General features: G+C 42.3%; 1 protein-coding gene across 1 annotated transcript; it reads left to right on the forward strand.

Moving 5' to 3' along the window:
• Positions 1-20,859: 20,859 nt before the first annotated feature.
• On the forward strand, positions 20,860-22,159 carry LOC121652030 (trihelix transcription factor GT-3b-like). Its single transcript, XM_042004561.1, has 4 exons — positions 20,860-20,916; positions 21,265-21,358; positions 21,458-21,545; positions 21,645-22,159. The coding sequence occupies exons 1-4, from the start codon at positions 20,865-20,867 to the stop codon at positions 22,092-22,094; spliced, it is 684 nt and encodes a 227-aa protein (XP_041860495.1). The 5' UTR covers positions 20,860-20,864; the 3' UTR covers positions 22,095-22,159.
• Positions 22,160-23,618: the final 1,459 nt, after the last annotated feature.

Raw genomic sequence — 23,618 nt, forward strand, 5'->3', positions numbered from 1 at the left:
TAGAGTCCAGTTTATTTTATTTATTTATGTTTTTTATTACAATCATTTCCAGTATCATGTAGCATCAGTCTGCTGTTATAGATGAACATGAAATAAAATCAGCACATAGTAAAAACATGAAATGTTTCCTAATTTGTGATGAAACCACAAGTAATACAAAACTTCTCTACTTGCCATGATCTGTGGGTTTAGGAGGTTTAGTTCTTATTCTGGGGTGTTTTTAGTTTCTAGTGTTTATTTTGTAGAGCTGTTTCCCTTCTGTATTCTGTGCTTTACTTCATGTTTCCTGCTTCCTGGTTTTCCTTTAGTCATTGCCAGATCATCATTGTTGCTTCGTCTTTCTTTTGTTTACCTTGTAGTTTTCCCTCCGTCTGGTTTCGTTTCTGTTTATTCTTTTGGTTTGTTGGTGTAAGCTGCTGCAGCAGTGCCTTTTGTTGTGGATTAATAAACGGATTCCTTCATCCGCCTACCTCCTGCATCAGGGTCCCGTAAACACGTCTAAACAAGAGGAAAACTCTAGCAAATAAAACAGGACAGGGTTTGGAAAATGACAGAGTAGAAACTAAACAGACCACAGAATAAGAAGTAAAACACACCTCAACCCACACATCGTGACTTCTGTTAAAATAGTTTCTCATGTATAAGTCAGATATGTACGTGTATAACTCAGGTTCTGCTCCAGGAGGAGGTGATTACATCTCTTATAGTAAAGATTGGAGGTTCAACATCTAAAACCACAACATAAATACACATAAAGCTATTCAAGCTGCTTTAAGTACAAACTTGGCTTTTATACCATGACAGTTAGCTAAACACAGCTAATACCCCTGAACCGTCTTTTCTTTTAGTAATTTATTCATTCCTGATATTAAGAGATTTAAAATTATTACCTTCGTTCATGATTTTAGATTCACTGCTCTGTGAATAGAGGGAAGAGTTTGAGAACTAGAAGTGAAGAAGACGAGCAACCAGGAAGCAAACAAAATGGCTGCAGTGAGGACGTCTGAGCAGAGGCTCGTTTATTTGTCGAGAGTAAAATGTTAAACAAGCTCTCTCATATGTTTTATGTAAATAAACAGCAGAAATAAATCAGTTTATATCTGAAGACACTCTCCAGTCAGCTAGTCAGAAAACAAAGTTAACCACTGAAACAAGACGGGCCGATCTGAACAGAGCCGGCGGCTAAGACGGGCTGGAGATAAAATAAAGGGATGTTTACAGAGGAAGGCAGGCAGGCAGCACCAGACTCCACCTACAAAGAGTTTTTATTTTAATGAGTCAGTGTCTGGGTCTATAGTTTTAGAGATGAAAATTCACCTAGGAATTTAATGTGGGTAGTAAAATTCTGCAAGTCTACAGAGGTGACTAACCATGTGATGCAGGACAATGGTTTATCTGATACTCAACTCATGACTCAGCAGGTTACTCCTGCTGTAAGAAGATGCTAATTAATGTCTGACAGGCCGAACTAACTAGAAACCATCTGCTATATAAACACAGAAGTGAGACTCACTAACTTCCCTCTTTGTTTAATGAACAGAAACAGATCTGGTGTGGATCTCAGGTCACATGGAGCTGGTTAGACCAAAAAGACATAATAAAGAAAGCAAAGTGAAAAGAAGCAACAGTAAAACGGGTGTTTCTGTACAGGCTGCTTAGCTTTCATCCTTGTTACCATTCTGTCCACATCATGTCATCAAATCAGGTTTAGTAACTTCTCATCCAGTTTCATCCTGAACTCATTTTAATTGAAGGTTCATCATTTAGTTGTTTTCTTTCTTTTTTTTTTAACTTGTCCTGTCCAGCATCATAGCAGCAAAATGATAATCTGGTTGCTGTATCGTGCTGAACAAATTTGCTCTGCCAAGGGGAGGCCTATGGGTAAGGCTCCTCTTGATAATCTGATTCATTTATTTATTTATTTACTTTGAATCTATGTAATCTTGCTGGACCTGACCGGAGGGGACACAAAAAGATTGAAAAGAGCAAAAAGAGCAAAAGGGAAAGAAGAAAGGAGACAAAAAGATCACAGACAGAAGGAAAGGACCCTTCAATCCACACCATCACCAGACACCAAACTGTTACACCTATACATGAACACACCAGAACATTTCCTACAACTTTTACAAAAGCAGAAACACACACACAGAAAAAACAGGGCTGCTAGTCATTAAGAGTTTTTAAATAATAACCAAATCAAAACGACATAACAGCGACCAGATACTAACTCACAGCAAAAATACAAAAAAAAAAAAATTAATAATTGTCACTTAGTATTAAAACCCACTGGACAACTCAGTGACTGTGTCAGCATGCAGAGCATGAGGAAGAGGAGTGATCAGTGATGAAGAGTGGTGAGTGAGATCATGCAAATGCTACCACGCCTCCACGGAGGCCAGAGGCAGACCAGGGCCAGAGGCCCGGGCCCTCAGCAACAGACCCGGAGCACCAACCCAAGCCACCCCACTACGAAGACGACTCCAGCCCCACCCGAAGGGCGGCAGAGGAGAGCCCCAGCAAGAGCCCCCCCACGGTTCTGGGACACAGGCCCCAGTGGGCCAAGATCAGCAGCCACCAGCCCCGCCAGGGACCGGCCATCCAGAGCAGACCAAGCGAAGGGCCCAGGGCCCCAGGAGCCCAGAGGCAGCAGCCCCACCCCCCAAAGGCAGAGGGCTCACAACATGCCTAGGAGGACCAGGCCCCCCCCCCCCAGACAGCTTCCCGGCGTAGGCCAGCACACACCCCGATGTTCCAGCCGCACACCCCGGGAACCAGGGTGCTATCGACCCCCTCCCCCCACTCCCAATCTACTTCAATCTGCACCCCATATAACCCCACGCTCACACCCTCCCCCGCACCCACAATCACTCACCACCACACAGTCACGCCATACACAACCCACCCACCATGCCCCGTGGGGGACACCCCAGGCGGACCAGAGGACAGCGAGCCCTAAGCACCCCCCCTTGACCCAACCCCCACAGAGCCAGCAGCCCACCAGCGCAGCCACCCCGGGACCCGGCCCCGGGGCAACCCCCCCCCCGCCCGCCCCCAGCCACACACAGGGGGAGCAGGGGTGTGAGAGGTCCCCAATACCCTCTCCCTCCCCGCTCCTGACTGTTTAGGTAGTGTGTGTTGTGTGCAATTAAAATTGAGGGGCATGCCATGCCCCCCAGGTGTTGTTTGTGTGTTGTGTTTCTTGTATTTTGGTGTCTCGGTGCAATTAAAACTGAGAGGCGAGTCGCCACGGGGTGCGTCCAAGGAGACCACTGAATGGTCTCCTCCGCTCTACCCCGCATGGCTCCACGCCTCCCAACTCCCTATGTGTGTGTGTGTGAGACAGAGAGAGCAGGAAGTAAGAGGGGTCCGGGGATGTACGTCCAGAAGTAAACATCCCTCTGGATGATGACCCTTTAGTGGCATTAGGCCCCCCTGCTCCCCAGGAGGCCCCCCAGGGCAAGACAGGCCCGCCCAGCCCCCCCCCCACTACAAGTGCACTTAACCCCGCCCCAACCACACACAGAAACGCATGCACACACCTATTTCCTTGCACACTCCTGCTCATCCTAACTCATATATGCCCTCTCAGCCCCACCCAAAAAATATAAACACTCACACAGCATCCAACTCTCCCACTCTCACTCCCCAGACACACCCCCACTCATCCTAACACATGCATACGCACATACACAAACATACCCCCTGAAGGGTATTTTTCCATCATAAAATAAGACACAAAGAACTCAGAACGAAGTCAGCTTCATCGCGATGGGGAGAGACTGTGGTTCAGCACTCAGAGAGTGTCTGGTGTCAACTCCGAAGTCTCAACCCCAGTGCACCCTTTTTATTGAGCAGCTATCACACTTCAGTAAAGCAAGCAAAGTTCTCGCAAACTTCAAACAGGGAAACACATCAGCATACAACACTTTATGACCCTTTTCACACAGAGCTGTGACCACCACATCCTGTCCTCTGCAGGGTGGGTGAGACAACAAATCATTACCCATCCTTAAGGGAGAAAGTTTAAACTGTTAACTTTAAACTGTCAACTTTGCTTACTCTAACACCCCCCATCCACACAAACATCATCCAAAGTATAGACACACACACACAACATACAAGCATCCCTGTCTCACACCCCAGCACCTCCCCCTATAATCCCCCGAATCCCACTCAGCCCTCCTTCAAACCCCAACACCACCCCTGCCCCCGGGCCATACCCTGGGTCCCAGGGTGTCAACCAGACACCAGGGCATGCGCCAACCCACACCACGGCAGCACATCCGGGCAGGCCCAGACCCCCGGCACATACGGAGCCCACCACCCCGGAGGGAGAAGGACCACTCCCGGGCACCACAGCCCAGAACCCCCGCCCAGCCCGTCCCGGAATAGCCCGGCCGCCTGGCCCAGGACCGACGCCCACCAACCCAGGAACCACCAGTGGCCTCACCCCCCGCCACGAGGCGACTCCAACCGCTGGCCCTCACAGCCCTCGACAGGGCCAGACCCAGAGCCACCCCCACCGCAGAGCAGCCCGGGTCCCGCACCATGGGCAACCACAAAGAACCCGCAACCACCAGTCACTCCCAGCCATTTCTCAAACCCCCATAGCAACGAGGTCACAGTCCTCCACCTACACTAAGTGATGGAACTAAGCATAGGGGACCAGAAGGAATGAGATTCAGCCAAATAGTTCTTTGAGGAGGCAAACATTGTCTCACTACTGATGTGGTCAACTAAGAGATTCCTAAACTGCTGAATACACAGATTATTTTTGTTTGTCCAGTTCACAAGGATAGTTTTCTTAGCGATGCATAATGCTGTGCGTATCATGTGTGCAGAGTTAATTGCCATATTAATGTCACCCAAGTCACCTAGTAGACATAGTGCGGGGATTGTAGGAATATTACATTTAAACCATGTTGACATGTCCACACATACCTGAAGCCAGAACCTGCGGACAGATGTACAGGACCACAAGGCATGGAGATAGTTGTCTGGTGTGTTTTCATTGCAGTGTGTGCAGATGTTTGGTTGTGACAGACCCATCCTGAACATCCTTTGTCCTGTATAATGAGTTCTATGCAGAATTTTGAATTGTACTAGTTGCATATTTGAATTTTTAGTCATTTTAAAGGTGTTTAAACATATTTGTGACCATTTATCTTTATTAAAGTTACTGGATAAGTCACCCTCCCATTTTGAAGTTGGAAGACAGATTGAGTCTTCTAGTTTAGATAATAGTCTATATGTTTTTGATAACAGCTTTGGGGCATTGAGATTCATGAATTCTGCCACCCTAATAGGTAGCCGTAAGTTTAATTGATTAATGGTATATTTTCACATATGCTTTACATTGATGCTTTTAAAACACTTGTGTGTTTTGATGGTTGAGCTGATGAATGGCAGGTCAGAGATAAAAAAGATCCTCACACAATGCTTGCTCTACATCTAACCATGTTTCATCCAGACTGCTAGGTTTAAGCCATTTGGAGATATACTGCAGCTTGTTAGCTAAGAAAACATGATTAAAGTTGGGTAGCTCCAATCCACCTCTATCTTTAGTCTGTTGTAAAGTTTTTAGACTGATACGTGATGGCTTATGTTAGAGTAAGCAAAGTTGACAGTTTAAAGTTAACAGTTTAAACTTTCTCCCTTAAGGATGGGTAATGATTTGTTGTCTCACCCACCCTGCAGAGGACAGGATGTGGTGGTCACAGCTCTGTGTGAAAAGGGTCATAAAGTGTTGTATGCTGATGTGTTTCCCTGTTTGAAGTTTGCGAGAACTTTGCTTGCTTTACTGAAGTGTGATAGCTGCTCAATAAAAAGGGTGCACTGGGGTTGAGACTTCGGAGTTGACACCAGACACTCTCTGAGTGCTGAACCACAGTCTCTCCCCATCGCGATGAAGCTGACTTCACTCTGAGTTCTTTGTGTCTTATTTTATGATGGAAAAATACCCATCATTTTTGGTGCCGTGACCCGGATCCCAACATACCCATTCGTTGACAGGAGGAGGCCTGAACACCGAAACCCGCGCGGGCAGCCATCATCAGGACGGCTGAGAGGAAAGACCTGACGACTGAATTGTCCAACAGGCCGGTGATTTACTTCATGCTCATCCTGCCAGCGGTGGATTGACGGGATCCGTGACTGAGGAGGACACCGAACCCGGAGTGAGTATAAGCAAGAGAGTGACGCTAGGGAAAGAAATAATAGATGCCAGGTTAAACCTGGGAGCAGTCTTTGTTATAACACGCCAGATTAAATCTGGGGCAGTGTTGGTAAAACACGCCAAGTGGTTCCTGGGAGCAGTGCTATAGACGCCAAGTTTTTTCTTGGGAGCAGTCACTTAGTGCGCCAGACTAAGTCTGGGAGCAGCACTATAGAACACGCCAGAAATTTTCTGGGAGCAGTGTAAAAACGCACGCCAGAGAACCCTTGGGAGCAGTGTTAAAGGTAAAGCGTCTGAAAGAAGTCACAGGGACAGAGCCTAGGCAGAAGTGTGTGTGAGTGAGTGACTGTGAGAGTGAGTGCTCGAGGTAGATTTGACTGAAGCATCGCACTGGTGGAAACCTGACGGTGATAACACAAGTCAGTGGTCTGGTGAAGTAGGTCAATTTACCTCTCGAGATTAAGGTCATAATTTCATAACACAACGCAGACCCAATATGGGAAACAGTGAATCTTCAGTCGCCTTAGAGGGCGATGTGAAGTACATGAATCAGAGGAATCCGGATAACGTCAAGTTTCTGGAAAAATGGGTCCCCAAATATGGGGTGACAGGGAAGTTGAAGGTAGATGAGTGGGAGACAGTAGTAGATAAGCTGGAAGCAAGTGTAAGTGGTAAGACTGGTGAGAAGGCAGATAAGAAAAAGAAGGAGCTGGAGTGTGCGCACAGGTGGTTAGAGGAGTCTAAGATTCGCAGGGATAATATTAGAAAGTCTAAAGAAAGAAAGAAGGGCGAAGAGGCTGCTATGGCAGCTTTTGTAAGACCTGGTGATAATGAGACCGGTCCCGTCTACCCAAGGAGACGGGACCAACCTGTTCAGCCTGCACCAGGCCCCTCGGGTGGAGCTGCTTCGGCCACCCAGGGTACTCCCAGAAGAGGCAGACTACCACCTACGCTGACCCCGACCTCGTCCCCGCTTGCATCTCTTACTGCTCCACCATTAACAGATTCACCTAAACCAGGCCCGACAGCCCCGTTATGTCCGTTGCTGCCACCTGCATATGACTTAAGACCGTCAGATAGTGTGCGCCCACCAGCCAGATACACAGAGACTTTCCCCATGATTCAGGTTGCTAATCCTAACCCTGAGGCAGCTGACAGACACATGTATGTGTTCAGACCATGGACTCTTGAAGAAGCTGCCAAAGCAGTAGCAGGTGTGACTCCTCCTCGTGAGAATCCTGATGACTGGGTCCAGGACATAACTGACATTATACATTCCTACAGACTGAATGCTCACGAGGCAGGAGAAGCTATGATGTCCTCTTTGGGGAAAGACTGGGGCAGAGTGAGAGGAGATTATACAGGCAGAGATGCGGTAGGCGCAGTTAGCACCTACCCAGCAGATGGTGACATAACTGGAGCCTATAAAACTCAGCTAGATGCACTTGTTGACCGTGTGCGTGTTGCCTTCAAGAAAATGGCTAATTACAGCCACCTTGCAGCTGTAACACAGAAGCCAAATGAAGAAGGGGATGATTTCCGCATACGGTTTGAGAAAGAATTTAAAATACACAGAGGCATTCTCTATCAAATCAAATCAAATCAAATCAAACTTTATTTATATAGCACCTTTCATACATACAAAAAGCAACTCAAGGTGCTTTACAGATAGTAAAATCCCCCAGAACCCCAACCCAATAGCAGCAAGCCCCCCCCCCCTTCCCATCAAACACACACACACATCACAGAGGGTAAAAGCAAGTTAAAAGGACCAAGTAAACGCTGTCGTAAATTCTGGGGTCTAGTGGTGTGGGGAAACACTGAGATAAAACACTGTAAAACCAAATCTAAAACAATCTAAAAACCAACCTGGATATAAAAGTAATAGTGATATTGCTAAGACCCATAAAATAAGAGAACCCGTGAAATAAGAGAATTAATAATATAAATAGAAACTGAATACAGCCTGTGTGTTTAGAATAAAGAAATGAATAAATACAATAGTAATGATAAAAGTAATGATTAAAATGCTAAACTAAAAAGGTGGGTTTTGAGTCTGTTTTAAAAATATCCACACTAGGTGCTCCCCTCACGTCCTCAGGCAGACTGTTCCACATACTAGGGCCGTAGAAATAAAAGGAGGACTCGCCGTGGGTTTTTGTTTTTTGATATGATACTGATGAAAAAGGCCCGTATCAGCAACAGCTTAAAACAGCCCTGTTCGACAAGATTATGTATCAACAGGAAACAGGTTTGCAGATGCAACTGCTAAGCAAGCAGCAGCAGGGCAATTTGGGGTCAATGATCTCTACTCTGCTGAGCAGCAGCAGGGGGTCTTTATTGACCACACGGTGCTTGGTGACATGCAGGAAGCAGCGTCTAAGACAGAGAAACAACTCTGGCTTACTAAAGGAGCAGCTACAAGTCAGATAACAGGACTTTATGAACTTAATGGTAAACCTGTTCTCCCAAAATCTTTATTTAAAGCAGCGGCATTGCTGACACATGGTGTATGTCATGTGTCAACGGGGGGGATGAGTGACATTATAGAGAAGCAGTTCAGAGCCTTTGGATTAAAATCTTACTTAAAAAACTTTTGTAAATCCTGCGTGATCTGTATTAAACATAACCCACAAGGCAACATGAGACCACAGAGGGGCAGGTTCTCTGAACCAAAATATCCTTTTCAGACACTCCACATGGACTTTATTGAACTAAACCAGAGCGGACCACATAAATACTGTCTGGTAATGATTGATGCTTATTCTAAATGGGTTGAAATAGTCCCAGCTAAACATGCTGATGCACTGACTGTGGCAAAACAATTTGTAAACACATTATACCTAACCATGGTATTCCAGAAATAATCTATAGTGACAATGGACCACACTTTGTGAACAAACTAATCTCATTCATGGCAGACCTTACAGACTACCAGTGTTTTCTAAAGACTTACAGCATGCTAATGATGAAAACACTTTAGCAGACTACATGAGGAAAGTTCTGCAGCAAAAAGATGTAATCAATGCAAGTTTACTGCCCTCCGATTATATTCCCTTACAGGACCTTCCTGAGCTGGTGAAACCAGGAGACTGGGTCTTCATTAAAGTCATCAAGGGCAAAACCTGGTCCAGCCCACAGTGGGAGGGGCCTTACCAAGTGCTGCTGACAACGCCTACAGCAGTCAAGATAGCAGAAAGACCCAGCTGGATACATCTCAGTCACTGTAAACTTCTGAGTGCAAAGTAAGGCTGCTGTGAGTGGGGGAAGGAGGGCTGTGATTAAAACCCACAGCCTCTGGCTACAAATAGGGGTTATCTTTTAGTGATAATTCGTATCAACGCCAGTGAAGAAACCAACGGATCCCATTTCACCTTAAGCGGCACCTTTAACTCAGAAACCAGCACAAATGGAGGATCTGGAGCAGAGACGTAGACCAAGGCGTCACTGCTGCTGGACCTACGCGTGCGCTGTGACTGTAGCATGTCTCACCACCTTGTCCTTTGCATTATTCTCGCTGTGGCCAACAATCTACAGATGGTTCTACCCTGCACCGCTACCAGAAACAATGATCAAGAGGTATGTGCACCATTATGCACACCTGTGGAAAGACCATAACCCCTTGGAGCTACAGGACGTCAACCTCTGGTATGCGTATGCCAAAATGTTGGCCGACTTGAAGAACCAGACCGACTGCTATGTTTACTCAGTCATACCAAAGTCATCCAGCCAACCTGACCTGTATGCACGAGCCATGACCTACTGTGATGCCATATGTTTTGCTTATCTCACAAGCAGAGGGTACAACCCGTACCGTTTGGGGGATGTGACTGCCGCAAGACACAGTTTAACATCTCTCACCTCTAAATCTTTGTGGCCCGCAGAGGCCGCCTTCCTCAGGGTGATCCACCACCTGCTGTATCTACATTCCTGATGAAGTTAATGGAGATGTAGCGCAGGCAATGGCTGGCCTGCAGAATCTCAGGGACAGTATGGCTGCGGATCGTGTGCCACCCCCTGAGTGGGGTTTCTGGTCATGGCTTACTAGTGGACCATGGTGGACTGTGATATTAAGGGTGTGTGCTCCATTCCTATCAGTATTGATTCTGTTTTGCATTCTGATTTGTTGTGTGATTCCATGTCTTAAATCCATGAGTTCTCGAGCAATTTCACATGCTTATGCGCAACAACTTATGTTGTCACGGGAGTATGCTCCACTCCCAGTTGATGCTACAGACATAGGTCTGTAATGTTCACTGTTATGATGCCTGTATTGAAAATGTGAAGACAAGTGATACAGTCTGATGCTTTGAAAAGTGGACTTCATTTTATATTTGCATTTCTTCACATATTTTTGATTTATGTTTTTGATTTATGTTTGGTTTATGCTTGGAACTGATAACTTTAAATGTCAAACAGGAGGGAAATGTTAGAGTAAGCAAAGTTGACAGTTTAAAGTTAACAGTTTAAACTTTCTCCCTTAAGGATGGGTAATGATTTGTTGTCTCACCCACCCTGCAGAGGACAGGATGTGGTGGTCACAGCTCTGTGTGAAAAGGGTCATAAAGTGTTGTATGCTGATGTGTTTCCCTGTTTGAAGTTTGCGAGAACTTTGCTTGCTTTACTGAAGTGTGATAGCTGCTCAAAAAAAAGGCTGCACTGGGGTTGAGACTTCGGAGTTGACACCAGACACTCTCTGAGTGCTGAACCACAGTCTCTCCCCATCGCGATGAAGCTGACTTCACTCTGAGTTCTTTGTGTCTTATTTTATGATGGAAAAATACCCGTCAGCTTATTTTTCCATAAAAATTTAGATATATGTGAGTCCAGTGACTTAAACCAGCTGGAGGATGGTTTAGTGGGTATCATTGAAAACAGGTAGTTTACTTTAGATAGAACCATCATTTTAACTGTGACAATCCTCCCCATGAGTGATATGGGTAAGCGCCTCCACCGTGAGAGATCATCCTCTATTGCTTTAAGTAGCTGGACATAATTTAGCTTTGTTAGTTCTGATAACCTGGGGGAAATGTTTATGTCTAGATATCTAATGTTTCCAGACTATATTGTAGTATTGGGTATGTTTTGTAGGTCATAGTTGATGGGCATAATAATAGTCTTCGACCAGTTAATAGAGTATTCAGACATTGATGAGAATGTGTTAATAAGTGTGATTGTCTGGGGGAGAGACGTCGGTGAGTTCTGGAGAGAAAAGTAATTCGTCATCAGCATAAAGACTTATCTTGTGTTCTATATTTTTGGCATGGATTCCTTTAATCTCTTAATTTTGTCTTATGGTAGCAGCTCGGGGTTCAATAAGAATAACAAAGAGTGATGGAGAAAGCGGGCAGCCCTGTCTGGTTCCTCTCTGCAAACAGAAGCTTGGAGAAGTTTGATCACTGGTCGTCACACATGCATTTGGGTTGTTATATAATATTTTTATCCAATCTATGAAGATAACCCAAACCCAAATTTGTTTAACGTTGCAAATAAAAATTTCCAGTTTACTCGGCCAAACGCTTTTTCTGCGTCTAAAGAAATGACTGTGGATTCCAGATTATGTAGAGTAGAATAATCTATGATGTTAATTAATCTACACATGTTAGTAGAGGAATGTGTACCTTTAATAAAGCCTTTTTGGTCAGGATGTATTATTAGAGGAGTTATTTTTTCTATTCTTCTGGCCAAAGCTTTGCTAATTATTTTGAGATCTACATTTATTAATGAAATTGGACGGTAACTGGATGGAAGTGTCGGGTCTTTACCTGGTTTTAATAGTAGAGTAATATTGGCTAGGTTCATATTTGAAGGTATTTTTTGTTTTTCCCTTATTTCTAATATCATATTGTAGAAAGTGGGTGCCAGCATTGTCCAGAATTCTTTGTAGAATTCTGCTGGGTAACCATCTGGACCTGGAGCTTTATTGTTGGGCATATGCTGGAGAGCTTCATGGAGTTCGCTGATTGAAAGTGGTGAATCCAAGACCATTTTATTTTCATGTTTTAATTTTGAAAGATTGATGTTACTAAGAAATTTATCAATGTTGTCATCTGTTGTAGTTAGTTGCGATGTATATAATGTTTTATAGAATTCTTTGAAAGTGTTGTTTATCTTGTCAGGGTTGTGGCTGATGTTTCAATCTGGATCTCTGACAGAGGAGATGGTTGTTTTCTCCTTATTTGTTTTTAACTGATCAGCCAGGAACCTTCCAGATTTGTTGCCATGCTCAAAATTCTCCAAGTGAAGTCTTTGCACCAAGAATTGCGTCTTTTAATCTATTATTTCATTAAATTCAAGTTTAGCTTTCCTTATAGCATTTAGTGTGTGTTCTTCTGGGGAGACATGGTAAGCTCATCTAAGGATTTCATTTGAGTTCTAACTCTGAGATTCTCAAAGTTTCCTTCTTTTTCTTATGAGAAGAAGAGGAAATTATTTTCCCTCTCATTACTGCTTTTCCTGCTTCCCAAAGAACACACACTGAAGTTTCTGGCAAGTCGTTATTTTCTAGATATAAGGACCATTCTCTTTTGAAATAGCTAATAAACTCAGGATCTTTAAGTAATGACGTATTAAATCTCCAGTTTCTAGTTGCTGGTTTATTGCTCTTACTTCTCAGAGTGAATGATACTGGTGCGTGATCACTAATGCTAATAGGATGGATTCTGATTTCTGACATGTCATTCGTCAGCGAGCTGCTAGTTAAGAAATAATCTAATCTAGAATAGGAATGGTGGACTGAAGAGAAGAAGGTGTATTCTCTTAGTGTGGGACAGTGAGAGCGCCAAGCATCACAGAGACCAAAATCCTTCATGTACTGTTTTACAGTTTCTGAGGATTTCCAGACTCGATGAGCTCCTGTGGTACTTTGTTTGTCCAGTATAATGTTAAAATCACCTCCTATAATTAGTGTGTTATCTGAGTGACCATAGAGTGAGGCGAAGAGGGAGTGAAAGAAGGAGGGATCATCTACATTTGGACCATATATATTTGCAATACATAACTTAACATTTTTAATAGATAATGTAATTATTATAAATCTGCCTTCTGGATCTATGATTGTATTATCTATGTCAAAATTTAACCTTCTATTAATAAGAGTTACTACTCCTCTCTGCCTAGAATTATAACAAGCTGAATACACGTGTGGAAACTGGGTTGTTGAGAGAAGATCTATTGTTGAGTTTGATAAATGAGTCTCTTGGAGTAATATTATATCTGCTTTCATTTCTTACAAACGATAAAAAATTTTTAACCTCTTTTTCCTTGTGCCAGCTCCACGCACATTCCAAGTGACAAATGTGAGTTCGTTCATGAACCAACCACAGAAATGAGGCCATATGCATATTACTAAAGTGTGTGTGCGTGCATCCCACTGCTTCTCCGCGTGCATGTGTATCTGCCAGCTGGTTGTGACAGGGATGTATGTGCGCTTGTGTTGTTCTGTGTGTGTTCCTGTGAATCATTAAAAGTGCTGATGTGTATATAATATAATGACAAGTGTTACCGTTAACCGTTAAAGGGTCGGAGAGAAGAAGTGTAAAGAGTGAAAAGAGCGACAGTGCCAAAAGAAAAAAAGTCATTTAAAAAACGCATCTGTGCTGAGAGCAGTGTAGTGGAGACGGGCAGTGGATTTACTGTTAACTAAATGATCTTTTATGGCAGTTTTATGGATATAACATGATCTAGTGAGAAAACAGGGAAATTAAAGCACATACCAAGTCAGTAGAGCCACAGAGTGATGTCCAGGTCGCGGTACAGCTGTCCATTAATAAATAATTTATCCACCGCGATGACAGCGCGAGCACCTTCAGTGATGGATTTCCTCCTGATGGGAAACAGGACTCTCCGTCGGTCCAGAATCTCTCTCGGATATTGGTCGTTTACTCCGAAGTTCGTTCCCTTCAGTTCGCAGCCCTGGTTCTTCACCTGCTCCTTCTGTTTGAAGCTGACGAACTTCGCTACAATAGGTCTTGGTCTGCTGGACCCGGGTTTCCTCCCGCCGAGCCGATGTACTCTGTGAAAGGAGATGTTTTTCACCGTTTCCTCCGGGAGCTTCAGGTGGGTTTTGATGAAGTTTTTCACCATGGTCTCGGGGTCCTCCTCCGTCTGCTCTGGAATCCCTGCAAATACCAGGTTCTCTCTCATGCTCCGCGCCTGCAGATCGATCACTGTTTCCTTCATCTTCTTATTTTCCTCCGAGAGACGGGTCAAGCCCTAGGTGAGGGATTTTACCGACTCTCTGAGACCAGCATTTTCTACAGCCAGAGTTTCCACCTGCTTCTGGCTGAATTCTAATGATTCACGCAGCGCCTGGAACTCCTTGTGGAGAATTTCTACTAGGCTCAAACGCGCATCAAAACTACTGAGTTTCTTATCTATAGAGATCAGAACATCCGTTGAGTCGTTCCCCGGTGGTGAAATAGCTCCAGGTGAATCCTCATTTCGCTGTCTCTTGGCCTTAGATGAGGTGGAGGGGGTGGACGTGTTGTTTGGTTTCCCCATGACGATTCTGTCGTAACAACGGTCTATAAAATCTGTCAGGCTGGCCAAATCCTCCCCGCTGTGCTCCAGAGTGTACCTTTTAAAGACACTATATTCCTACTTCAAAGAATATTTTGATTAGGCTGGCACAAAATACAGTTGAATGAAAGTATAAATGTTTGGGCGCGCCTAGTTTGAATCTGCCGTCTCCCCAGAACTACGTCACCTACAGCATTAGCGTCACTTACCTGCCACCAGCATCACCTACCTGTCAGAGAGTTGACATGAAGGGTTGTACTGTATCATTTAGTTGTTTCTAGAAAAATCCCACATTGGATTAAACTGCTGCCATCACCACCACTGATTGTATCGGTGACACTTCACAGTCTCCCAAGAAATTAGCATCATCCATTTCTGAAACATAAATTATGTAGAAAACATTTTTCTTGGCTGATCAGTGGTGTGGTGGTTAGCTCAGCTGCCTTCCAGTAAGAAGCTTCCTGGTCCAAATCTCAGCCGGGATATTTCTGTGTGGCGTTTGGATCTTCTGCTCGTACATGTGTGGCTTCTCTCTGGGATCTTTGGCTCCATAAAAAATGGCCGATGCCACCGTCATGTCTTCAGGACACATGAGAAAAGTGTCTTCTTTTCTCATGTACCTGTGCATGAAATCTGTGCGCTAACTTTTACCTTATCTAGATTTTAATCATTTTAATTTAATTTAGGATTTTATTTTGTTATTTGTTGCTGCCTTTTACTACTTTTAATGCTTTCTTTGCACCATCTGTAATGATTTTAATGTTGTATGTAAAGCACTTTGAATTGTCTTGTACATGAAATGTGATGTAGTTATATTCTGATTATAGGCTCGGTTTTATAGTTTTATTAAGTCACTGTCAAATTCTCCTTTTTGTAAACAGACAACTGTCATAGATGTTCTTGTAGAAGAACATGTAGAATAACTGCTGCAATTAGACATTTAGTCATTTTTAAAGGTTATTGTACAAAGCAGCTGAATTTAACAACAACTATGTTTATATATGTGTGTGTGTGTGTGTGTGTGTGTGTGTATGTAATATTTTAATGATGTATTTTGTCTCTTTTTTATTTGATTGTAATAATTAAAGCATTGGACAACATTAGCCACCTCTCACATTAGTTTTCATCACAGATGAGTATAATTTATTTCCATCTTTCTGAGCTAAAGAATAAATAAATCAGATAAACATAAAACCAGAACTATCTGAAAATGTACACGTGTTCTTTTTATAAGACTTTTAGAGAGCGTCTCTAGAGTGCTGCTGTAGTTTATTTCTGTATTACCAATACAGATTACCTTTTCACATCTCGTTATCTTATTATTAAAATCTGGTTTTTCTACATCACTGCTGACTGTCAGAAAACATTTTACTGAGTTTATAGACCCTCTGGATAAGCAGATTAACACACTAAGACTGAAAAGAAAAGCTAGTCTCAGAGAAAGTGAAAGAATGCAAACGCAAAATTCCCCTTAGTAACAAACCAACTTCTTGTGGGAGGGGTTGGAGGAGGAAGATAAGTAAAATGCTGGGTTTACATCATAAGACTGAAAAGGTTTGGAAAAAGACTCTTAGAAAACTATCAGCTCACATTATGGCGTTTATTCGGTTCCAGAAGCAGCGCGCTTGAAAACCGCCCACTCGCATAAAAACAATGCAAGCGCACGGGGATCACCGCGCACAAGTACATGATATGAGCGAGTAAATTAGTACCCGCAAGTTAAAACACACTTCGCGAGGAGGCATTTCTGCGTTGCGAGGGAATAACACAGTATTTGCAAGCAGAGAATCACCCTCGTGTGAGCTCATCAATCCACTGTGTTCACACATGTGGACCAATGTCCTCGCAGCAGCAACCCGCTCGCTCTCAGTTCTGTCACTGCACGCTCGGTTAAACAGTTCTCCCTCGCTCGACTGCTGGAGTTTTGAGACTCTGGAGGCGGAGACTTTGGCTGATGTGTCTTATCCTCTGATTGGTCAGTTTTCGGACTGTGAGAGCGGTCATGTGGGTCATGGAGCTTCCAGTGGCCCCAAACAAACCCCGCGCTGCTGGACTCTACTACGGAACAGACAGCAGCGATCTGATTACTGAGGGTGGAAACTAAATAAACATATTATTGCTGCACATACACGTTTGTCACTGAATGCATGATTAAGTTAATGTTGATTTAAGTGATGATCAAGTCATGTTTGACAATAGATTAAATAAGTGTAACCAGCACAATAATTTCATACATTTTTAGAGGGAAATATTCATCTCAACCACGGAGCTAGCATTTATTAAAGATCAGACATGGTCCTCATTAGCCTCTATATTTCTCACTGATAACGTCCTTATAATTCACTTTTATAAGGTTAAATGATTAGGTTGATACGGCTTACTTTCATCTTTTAAAGCCAGCCGTGTGGTAGCATGTAATGTCCCAGCAGTATGGACTTAAAGTCAAAGACAATGCAGACAACACCAAAGATCCCCTTCAGAGAGGACTGTCTCTCAGCTGCATTTCAATGGTTTGTACTTAAAAGACCAAATTTGCACCGTCTCTCTTAAGGTGGATAAAAAAATAAAAAATAATAATAAAACGTGATCATGCTTAGTTTATGTTCTTACCTTTTTTATCTTTTTTTAAAATTATGCTTTATATAATCTTATGTTTTTAATGTCTTTGTAAAGCCCTTTGAATCACCATGTTGTTGAATTGTGCTCTACAAATAAAGTTGCTTTGCTTTGAATGTAAAATGAAACGTCTCACTGAGTAACAACTTGGTTTAACTAAAAACTCACCTGACCTACTGGTGGGACTGGCACCACAGGACAAGAAAACAAGTGAAACCTTTTAAAAAACAAACTTTTTAATGACATAAGACAACAGGGCATCGCAATAAAGTAAATAAATTAGTTCCAGTGTGCATAATGAAATGATAAAAATAAACCTTGGGGAAGGAAAAATGACAAACTGATAGATATCAGTGTTCCTGCCTGCTGCTCCTGAATAATTTTTTTTTTAAATGACTGTAATGGCTAAATTAGCTTCTGTGATAACGATGGGTATTTGTACATAATTAGATAGGATGTCCAGGATGTACAGCTTCTGGTGACATAAAAACTCCAGGTAATCAAGATTCAGTGGTATTGTGCTGAATCCTCTTTGTATTTTATGCAGAAGCCGTTCAAGCAGGTGACATCTCTGCTATTAACAAATGAAAGCATAGTTGAAGATATGTACTATGATGCACATATCAAACATGGCATTTTTTCAAGGTATAACAATTGAATGTTTAACATTTATTGGAAAAAACGTGCAATTAGATATAACGTGAATACTTATTAGTTATGCAAAACTAAAGCTAGTTTAACCAACTTAAAGCCATTTGAAATTTGCTGCACAGGTGCTGTTTATCTGGTAAATAAAGCGTGTTAGGCTACAGTCGTTTCTATTACTTTTTATTTCCCACTGGGGATTTATTGTGTTTAAATCGCTGTTTTAAACAAAACCCCTCTCCATGTAAAATCTGCTAAAAAAAAAAACTGCCTTTTAAAATTATATTATTGATTTAGCATCTTACTGAAAAACTAAAAAAACAAAACCACACTTTATTGTAGGATTTTTGCATTACACTACATTTTTTTGGTACTGTGTGCCAAATAATAGTAGCAGTTTAATTTAGGTGATTCAGAGTTTATCACATTGGACTGTGAGTTTTTACTGAGGGGCAGCTAGTTAGATTTGCCAAGTGGCAATAAAATGAAGTGAGTGATATACATACAGTTCCAACTATGTTTGGCTGCCTTTTGGAGAGGAGACTTTTAGAGCGGTATCGCAATCAAAAACAATAGCTTGAAACTTTTAAACATAGTCTCTAGAAGTGTACTTGTTCTGCCATATTGTTTTTACGGTTAATGAGCATTCTATGTGTACTCTTATTCAATATCTTTTTCGCCTTATTTCTCTGTCCACTAAATTAGCATGTAAACAATGACCATGCCCCCGCTATGGTGGACAAAGTCCCGAATGCACTAGCTTGGCTGGGCAATGTGTGAGCATTTAAACTGACCAATCAGAGGATAAGACACATCAGCCAAAGTCTCCGCCTCCAGAGTCTCAAAACTCCAGCAGCCGAGCGAGGGAGGACTGTTTAACCGAGCGCGCAGTGACAGAACTGAGAGCGAGCAGGTCCACATGTGTGAACACAGTGGATTGATGAGCTCTCACGAGGGTGATTCTCTGCTTGCAAATACTGTGTTATTCCCTCGCAATGCAGAAATACCTCCTCGCGAAGTGTGTTTTAACTCGCGGGTACTAATTTACGCGCTCATATCACGTACTCGCGCGCGGTGATCCCCGTGCGCGTGCATTGTTTTTATGCGCGCGAGCGGTTTTCAAGCGCGCTGCTTTTGGAACCGAATAAACGCCAGAGTTCTATAGGAACCCTCATAACGTAGGTGTTTAGTGACTGGTAGCTACGCCCCTTGTCCGATTTCCGCATTTTGTGTCCCCGCAACATTTAAAAAACACGGTTGCACATACGGACTAAAACAACAACAGAGCAGCAATAAATGGACCGACGAGGAGGTCGAAGCTCTTCTGACCGTCTACGCCACAGAGGATTTTCAGAGAGGTTTTGAAGGTTCGCAGCAAAATATAAAAATATTCCTGACGATCAGCTCTCAGTCAGAGAACACGGGATAACGCGAAGCAGCGCACGTAGAAAACTCACACAAGACTACAAATAAATTAAGGACCACGAAAACCGGAGTGGGACGAACCGAACAAACAGTAAATTGGACAGTTTGTATCACCAACATGTTTACTCGGGCAACGCCGCAGCAAATGACTCCTGCGTGCGGCAGGAAAAGCCAGTGTGATATGCAGAGCATATACACACATGTATACGTTATTTTTGCTCTGCAGTATTCATTATAAAAAAATAAATGACTTTGTAAAGAGTCTGAAGTATTCAGTTTGTGTCTGTTAGATGTGCTTTGGCCACATCTATAAAATATTAGCTAATAAAAATATTGAGTAGTTATTAACTTATCACATCTATAAAATATTAGCTAATAAAAATATTGAGTAGTTATTAACTTATCATAGCTTTGAAATATTAAATAATCCATCTTTGGCCGCTACATTTTAAGTCTTATCCCTGGGTGTAAATTATATTAGTTTATCAACTTTATAATATGCTCCATATCACAGAACGAAGTTTATCATGTTTAACCAAGATCTGACACAAATTACACACCTGTAAACATTTCACCACCCTTTTTATATTTTTACCTTCATCTACGCTAAGTCTGTGTGACTATGTCCTCATAATTCTAAACCATAAGTCAGTCACAACCAACCCTTCAGTGACGGATTACTCCTCCACCTTTCTACTGATGATTCCATAAAACACACAAAACTTAAAGGTGATGAGATCTTTATTTTGCACATAACACACAAAATGAAATGATGCATTTTCTATGGAACGTTTTCTCTTTAAATGTGTACATCATGTATACATGTATGTTCTGTCTGTGGAACCTCCAGAACATGATGCTTATTATGAAGAGGTGTGTTGTGATTAGCTGGAAGGCAGGAGGTGAAGCATCCAGGCTGTTCTCCATCTCCTTCAGTATCTGCAGCAGGTGGTTGTGTCCATCCTCTCCAGTGCAGCTTCAGGCGGCCACAGATGTATTGAAATGTCTCCCTGGACATACAGAAATTCTCTGTCCACTGCTCATCGGTAAAATTGAGAACAACCTTTTCCCACTAGTTATCAGCTTTGCTCCGGACCAGCCGGACGGTGAGGAGGTTCAATGAGCTGCAGCAACGTCTGAAACGCAGAACACGAGTTACAATAACACAATACAACAACCCGCCGTCTGAAATATTTACTCATAAGACACGTATACAATCGGCGCATGTTTAATAAATTAAACTTAGGCCCAGTCCCAATATTCGCACTCCCACCCTTGTGCTCCTGGATTGCGCGTTCGCGTTGATGGGCTCGAGTGTGTAGTGTGTCCCAATTCTCCAGAGCGGAAGTTTGCCCCGCCCCCTTTGCACCCTCAGTCCACACTTCGGCTAAGTCCGCATCCATGCAGACTTCGCCAAAGCATATTACCCACAATTCATTGCTGCATGTGATGTTTTAAACAAAAAAATAGTGGGAAAATGGCAATGTTTGGCGATGCAGATCCTGTGCCAGTGGCAAAAAAGTTTGTTTTTAAGTGTAAGTATTTAAATACTTCCTCTTTTACTATGCTATACGTGTGTAAAAATATTCAAAGTTTACCCTGTTACTTGGAATGTTTTAAATATCTGTAAGTTACTAATAAAAGTACAGATATTTGTTCACAGACATTTTATGCTAACAATTTCGTCAAATTTTGTTTTCAACAACTCATAAAGCAGCCAGTTTAATTATTTCATATACATTTAGTTTAGAATACAAAAGTTATTTATCCCTCTACATTTAAAATCATCCAATAACTTTACATAAATTTGTTCAGTAATTTATTATTCATGTACATTCATTAAAAACGTGTGTGGATTTTCTAAAAACTCATTTTTTTTACAGGGACGGATGAAATGACGTTCAGTTTTATTCGATTTAGGTCTGAAAATGACCATCTCTTCACTGGGCACAGAAATGCCTCTACTCAAGGCTATGAGTGAGTTTATGTCTGTAAACAATATTAAAATGTTTTAGGTAAATATTTAACAGATAGACAGACAGATATTTTTTCTAATTTAACATATGACTCTTGCAGCGAAATAATAAAAATAATGGACTTGGAGGGGAAAGTAACTCCTCAACAATGCAAGAAGAAATGGGAAAACCTAAAGAAAAAATATAAGGTAATTTGATTAACAATATGAAGTGTCTTTGCATCTGTGAGATTGTAGCATGTAAATATAATTTCTATCTTTTATATATGCATGTATTGTTATGTTAAGGACTTGTCACTTCCAAAAACTGGGTCAGGGACAGATGAGGGAGAAGTTACTGCAGCAACTTGGATTTTCTATGCTGCCATGCACGAAGCAATTGGCCAGAGGCCATCCGTTAGACCAGTCAGCTTCTACTCTTCAGGGCCAAGCAGTGTAGTGGTCAGCCAGACGGAGAATGAAGACAAGGTGGACACAGCATCTCTGTCAGCAGCAGGAGCAGCGAGCTCAGAGGTGAGCTCTCCAGAAAGTTCTCCAGTTGTGACGCTGAAGAGGCCGAGGAAAAGGAAGAAGAGTGATGAGAGTGCAGCGGAGGGCCTTAGGGAATGGTGTGAGAACATGGAGAGGAGGCAAAAAGAAGAAGATGATCGTGACAGAGCCTGGCTTAACCATTCCCAGGGACAAATGGATAAAATGCTAAATCTGTTTGGGAAACTTGTTGACCACCTTACCAAGTAAAGTGGTTAACAGGTTTTATTTTATCCATTTGCCACAGAAAATGCATATGTTCTCAAAAATGTAAGCATCCAGTCATGTTTCTGTTGTGTCTGCTCAGTTGTTCTTTACCCCCACAGCAGCTTTGACAATATTGTTAAACATGTAATAAACACATTTTCAGAAAAATACAAATGGCTTTTATTTATTTACATATAATTTGTAAAAAGAAAAAGAGCGTCGTAACAAGACATACACATTCTATTAATGATTAAATGCAAGCAATATATTTTGTATTTTATTTTATTTTTAACCTTTTACGTTTATAGGCCACAGAAAAAATAAAGCTAATATTTTTTTAGAACTGATTACAATTCAATATTTCAATTCATGTGAATATTTTTTCTAAAAATCTATAAGTTTGGTCTACTAAAATTACACACTCAATTTCAGTGAAATTTAAAAATGTTACTCTGATGACAACTCTCAAAAGAACTAGCCCACAATGGCATATAATACTTCATTGCAATGTTGGCTAATACATAACAGCAAACAATTTAAATAGTCAACATTTTAACAGGAAAAAAATTTTAAGGTTAGTGAGTTCCAAAACTAGATGTAATCATGTTCAAATAGGTGTGTTTGTAAAGTAAGTGGTGCAGAAACCTGGGCAGAGAGTCGTGCTCTCAGCATGCTGCCACTTGCTTCCTGTCCAGCATCTCCTGGAGGCAGTGGTGGTGGGAGTTGATCATCCAAATCTTCTGGTTCAAGGACATCACCATAGGTCAGGCAGATATTATGTAGGAAAGCACAGGCAGTTACCACTTGAGTGCAAAATGCAACCTTGACCTCTATTGCTTTAAACATGGTTGTGCGCCATCGAGCTTTCATCATGCCAAAGGCTCGTTCAATTACTGAACGAGCACGGGTATGACAGTTGTTAAATCTTTCTTGAACCCAGCCCTCAAGTGGCAGTTTGTAAGGGGTGATAATGGCTATAGGCGACTGAATGCAGGGATATCCGCCATCACCCAGTATATAAAAGCCAGGTGGTGGGTATTCAGCATTCACATACACAGGGCTGTTTTTAAGAACACGCATGTCATGAACAGAACCAGGGAAACCAGTGAAAATGTTCAGAAATCGGCCAACGGAGTCACAGATGGTTTGCATGTGAATGGAATAGAACTGCTTATAGGAAAAGTAATCTTCCTTGTTTTGATTTGGTGGTTTAATTCGTATAAGACAGCCATCCACTGCACCTACAGCCTTATCAAAGGCTTTGTGTCGAGCTAAACGTCCAAATCCCTTCCCAATGTCCTCCAACTCCTCCTGTTTTGGATAACAGATGACTTTGTGTGCATTTTCCATTATAACTTGTGCAATTCTGTGCACAACTCGGCAGACTGTTGACTTCGGCACAGAGAATGCTCTGGCTGCAACTCTGTATGAGATGCCATGTGCCAGCCAATAGATGAAGATCAGTATCTCCAGTGGATAACCCCAGCCGTGATCTTGATCTCTTTTTAAAACTCTCATCAAGCCATT

This window comes from Melanotaenia boesemani, chromosome 13 (genome assembly GCF_017639745.1).
Source record: "Melanotaenia boesemani isolate fMelBoe1 chromosome 13, fMelBoe1.pri, whole genome shotgun sequence".
In the NCBI taxonomy this organism is placed as follows: domain Eukaryota; kingdom Metazoa; phylum Chordata; class Actinopteri; order Atheriniformes; family Melanotaeniidae; genus Melanotaenia; species Melanotaenia boesemani.

Coding starts and splice junctions, on each gene's coding strand:
- LOC121652030 (XM_042004561.1), top strand. CDS start 20,865: ATGTTTGGCGATGCAGATCCTGTGCCAGTGGCAAAAAAGTTTGTTTTT. Junction 20,917..21,264: donor AAAAAAGTTTGTTTTTAAGT/GTAAGTATTTAA, acceptor TTTTTTTTACAG/GGACGGATGAAATGACGTTC. Junction 21,546..21,644: donor ACCTAAAGAAAAAATATAAG/GTAATTTGATTA, acceptor TGTTATGTTAAG/GACTTGTCACTTCCAAAAAC.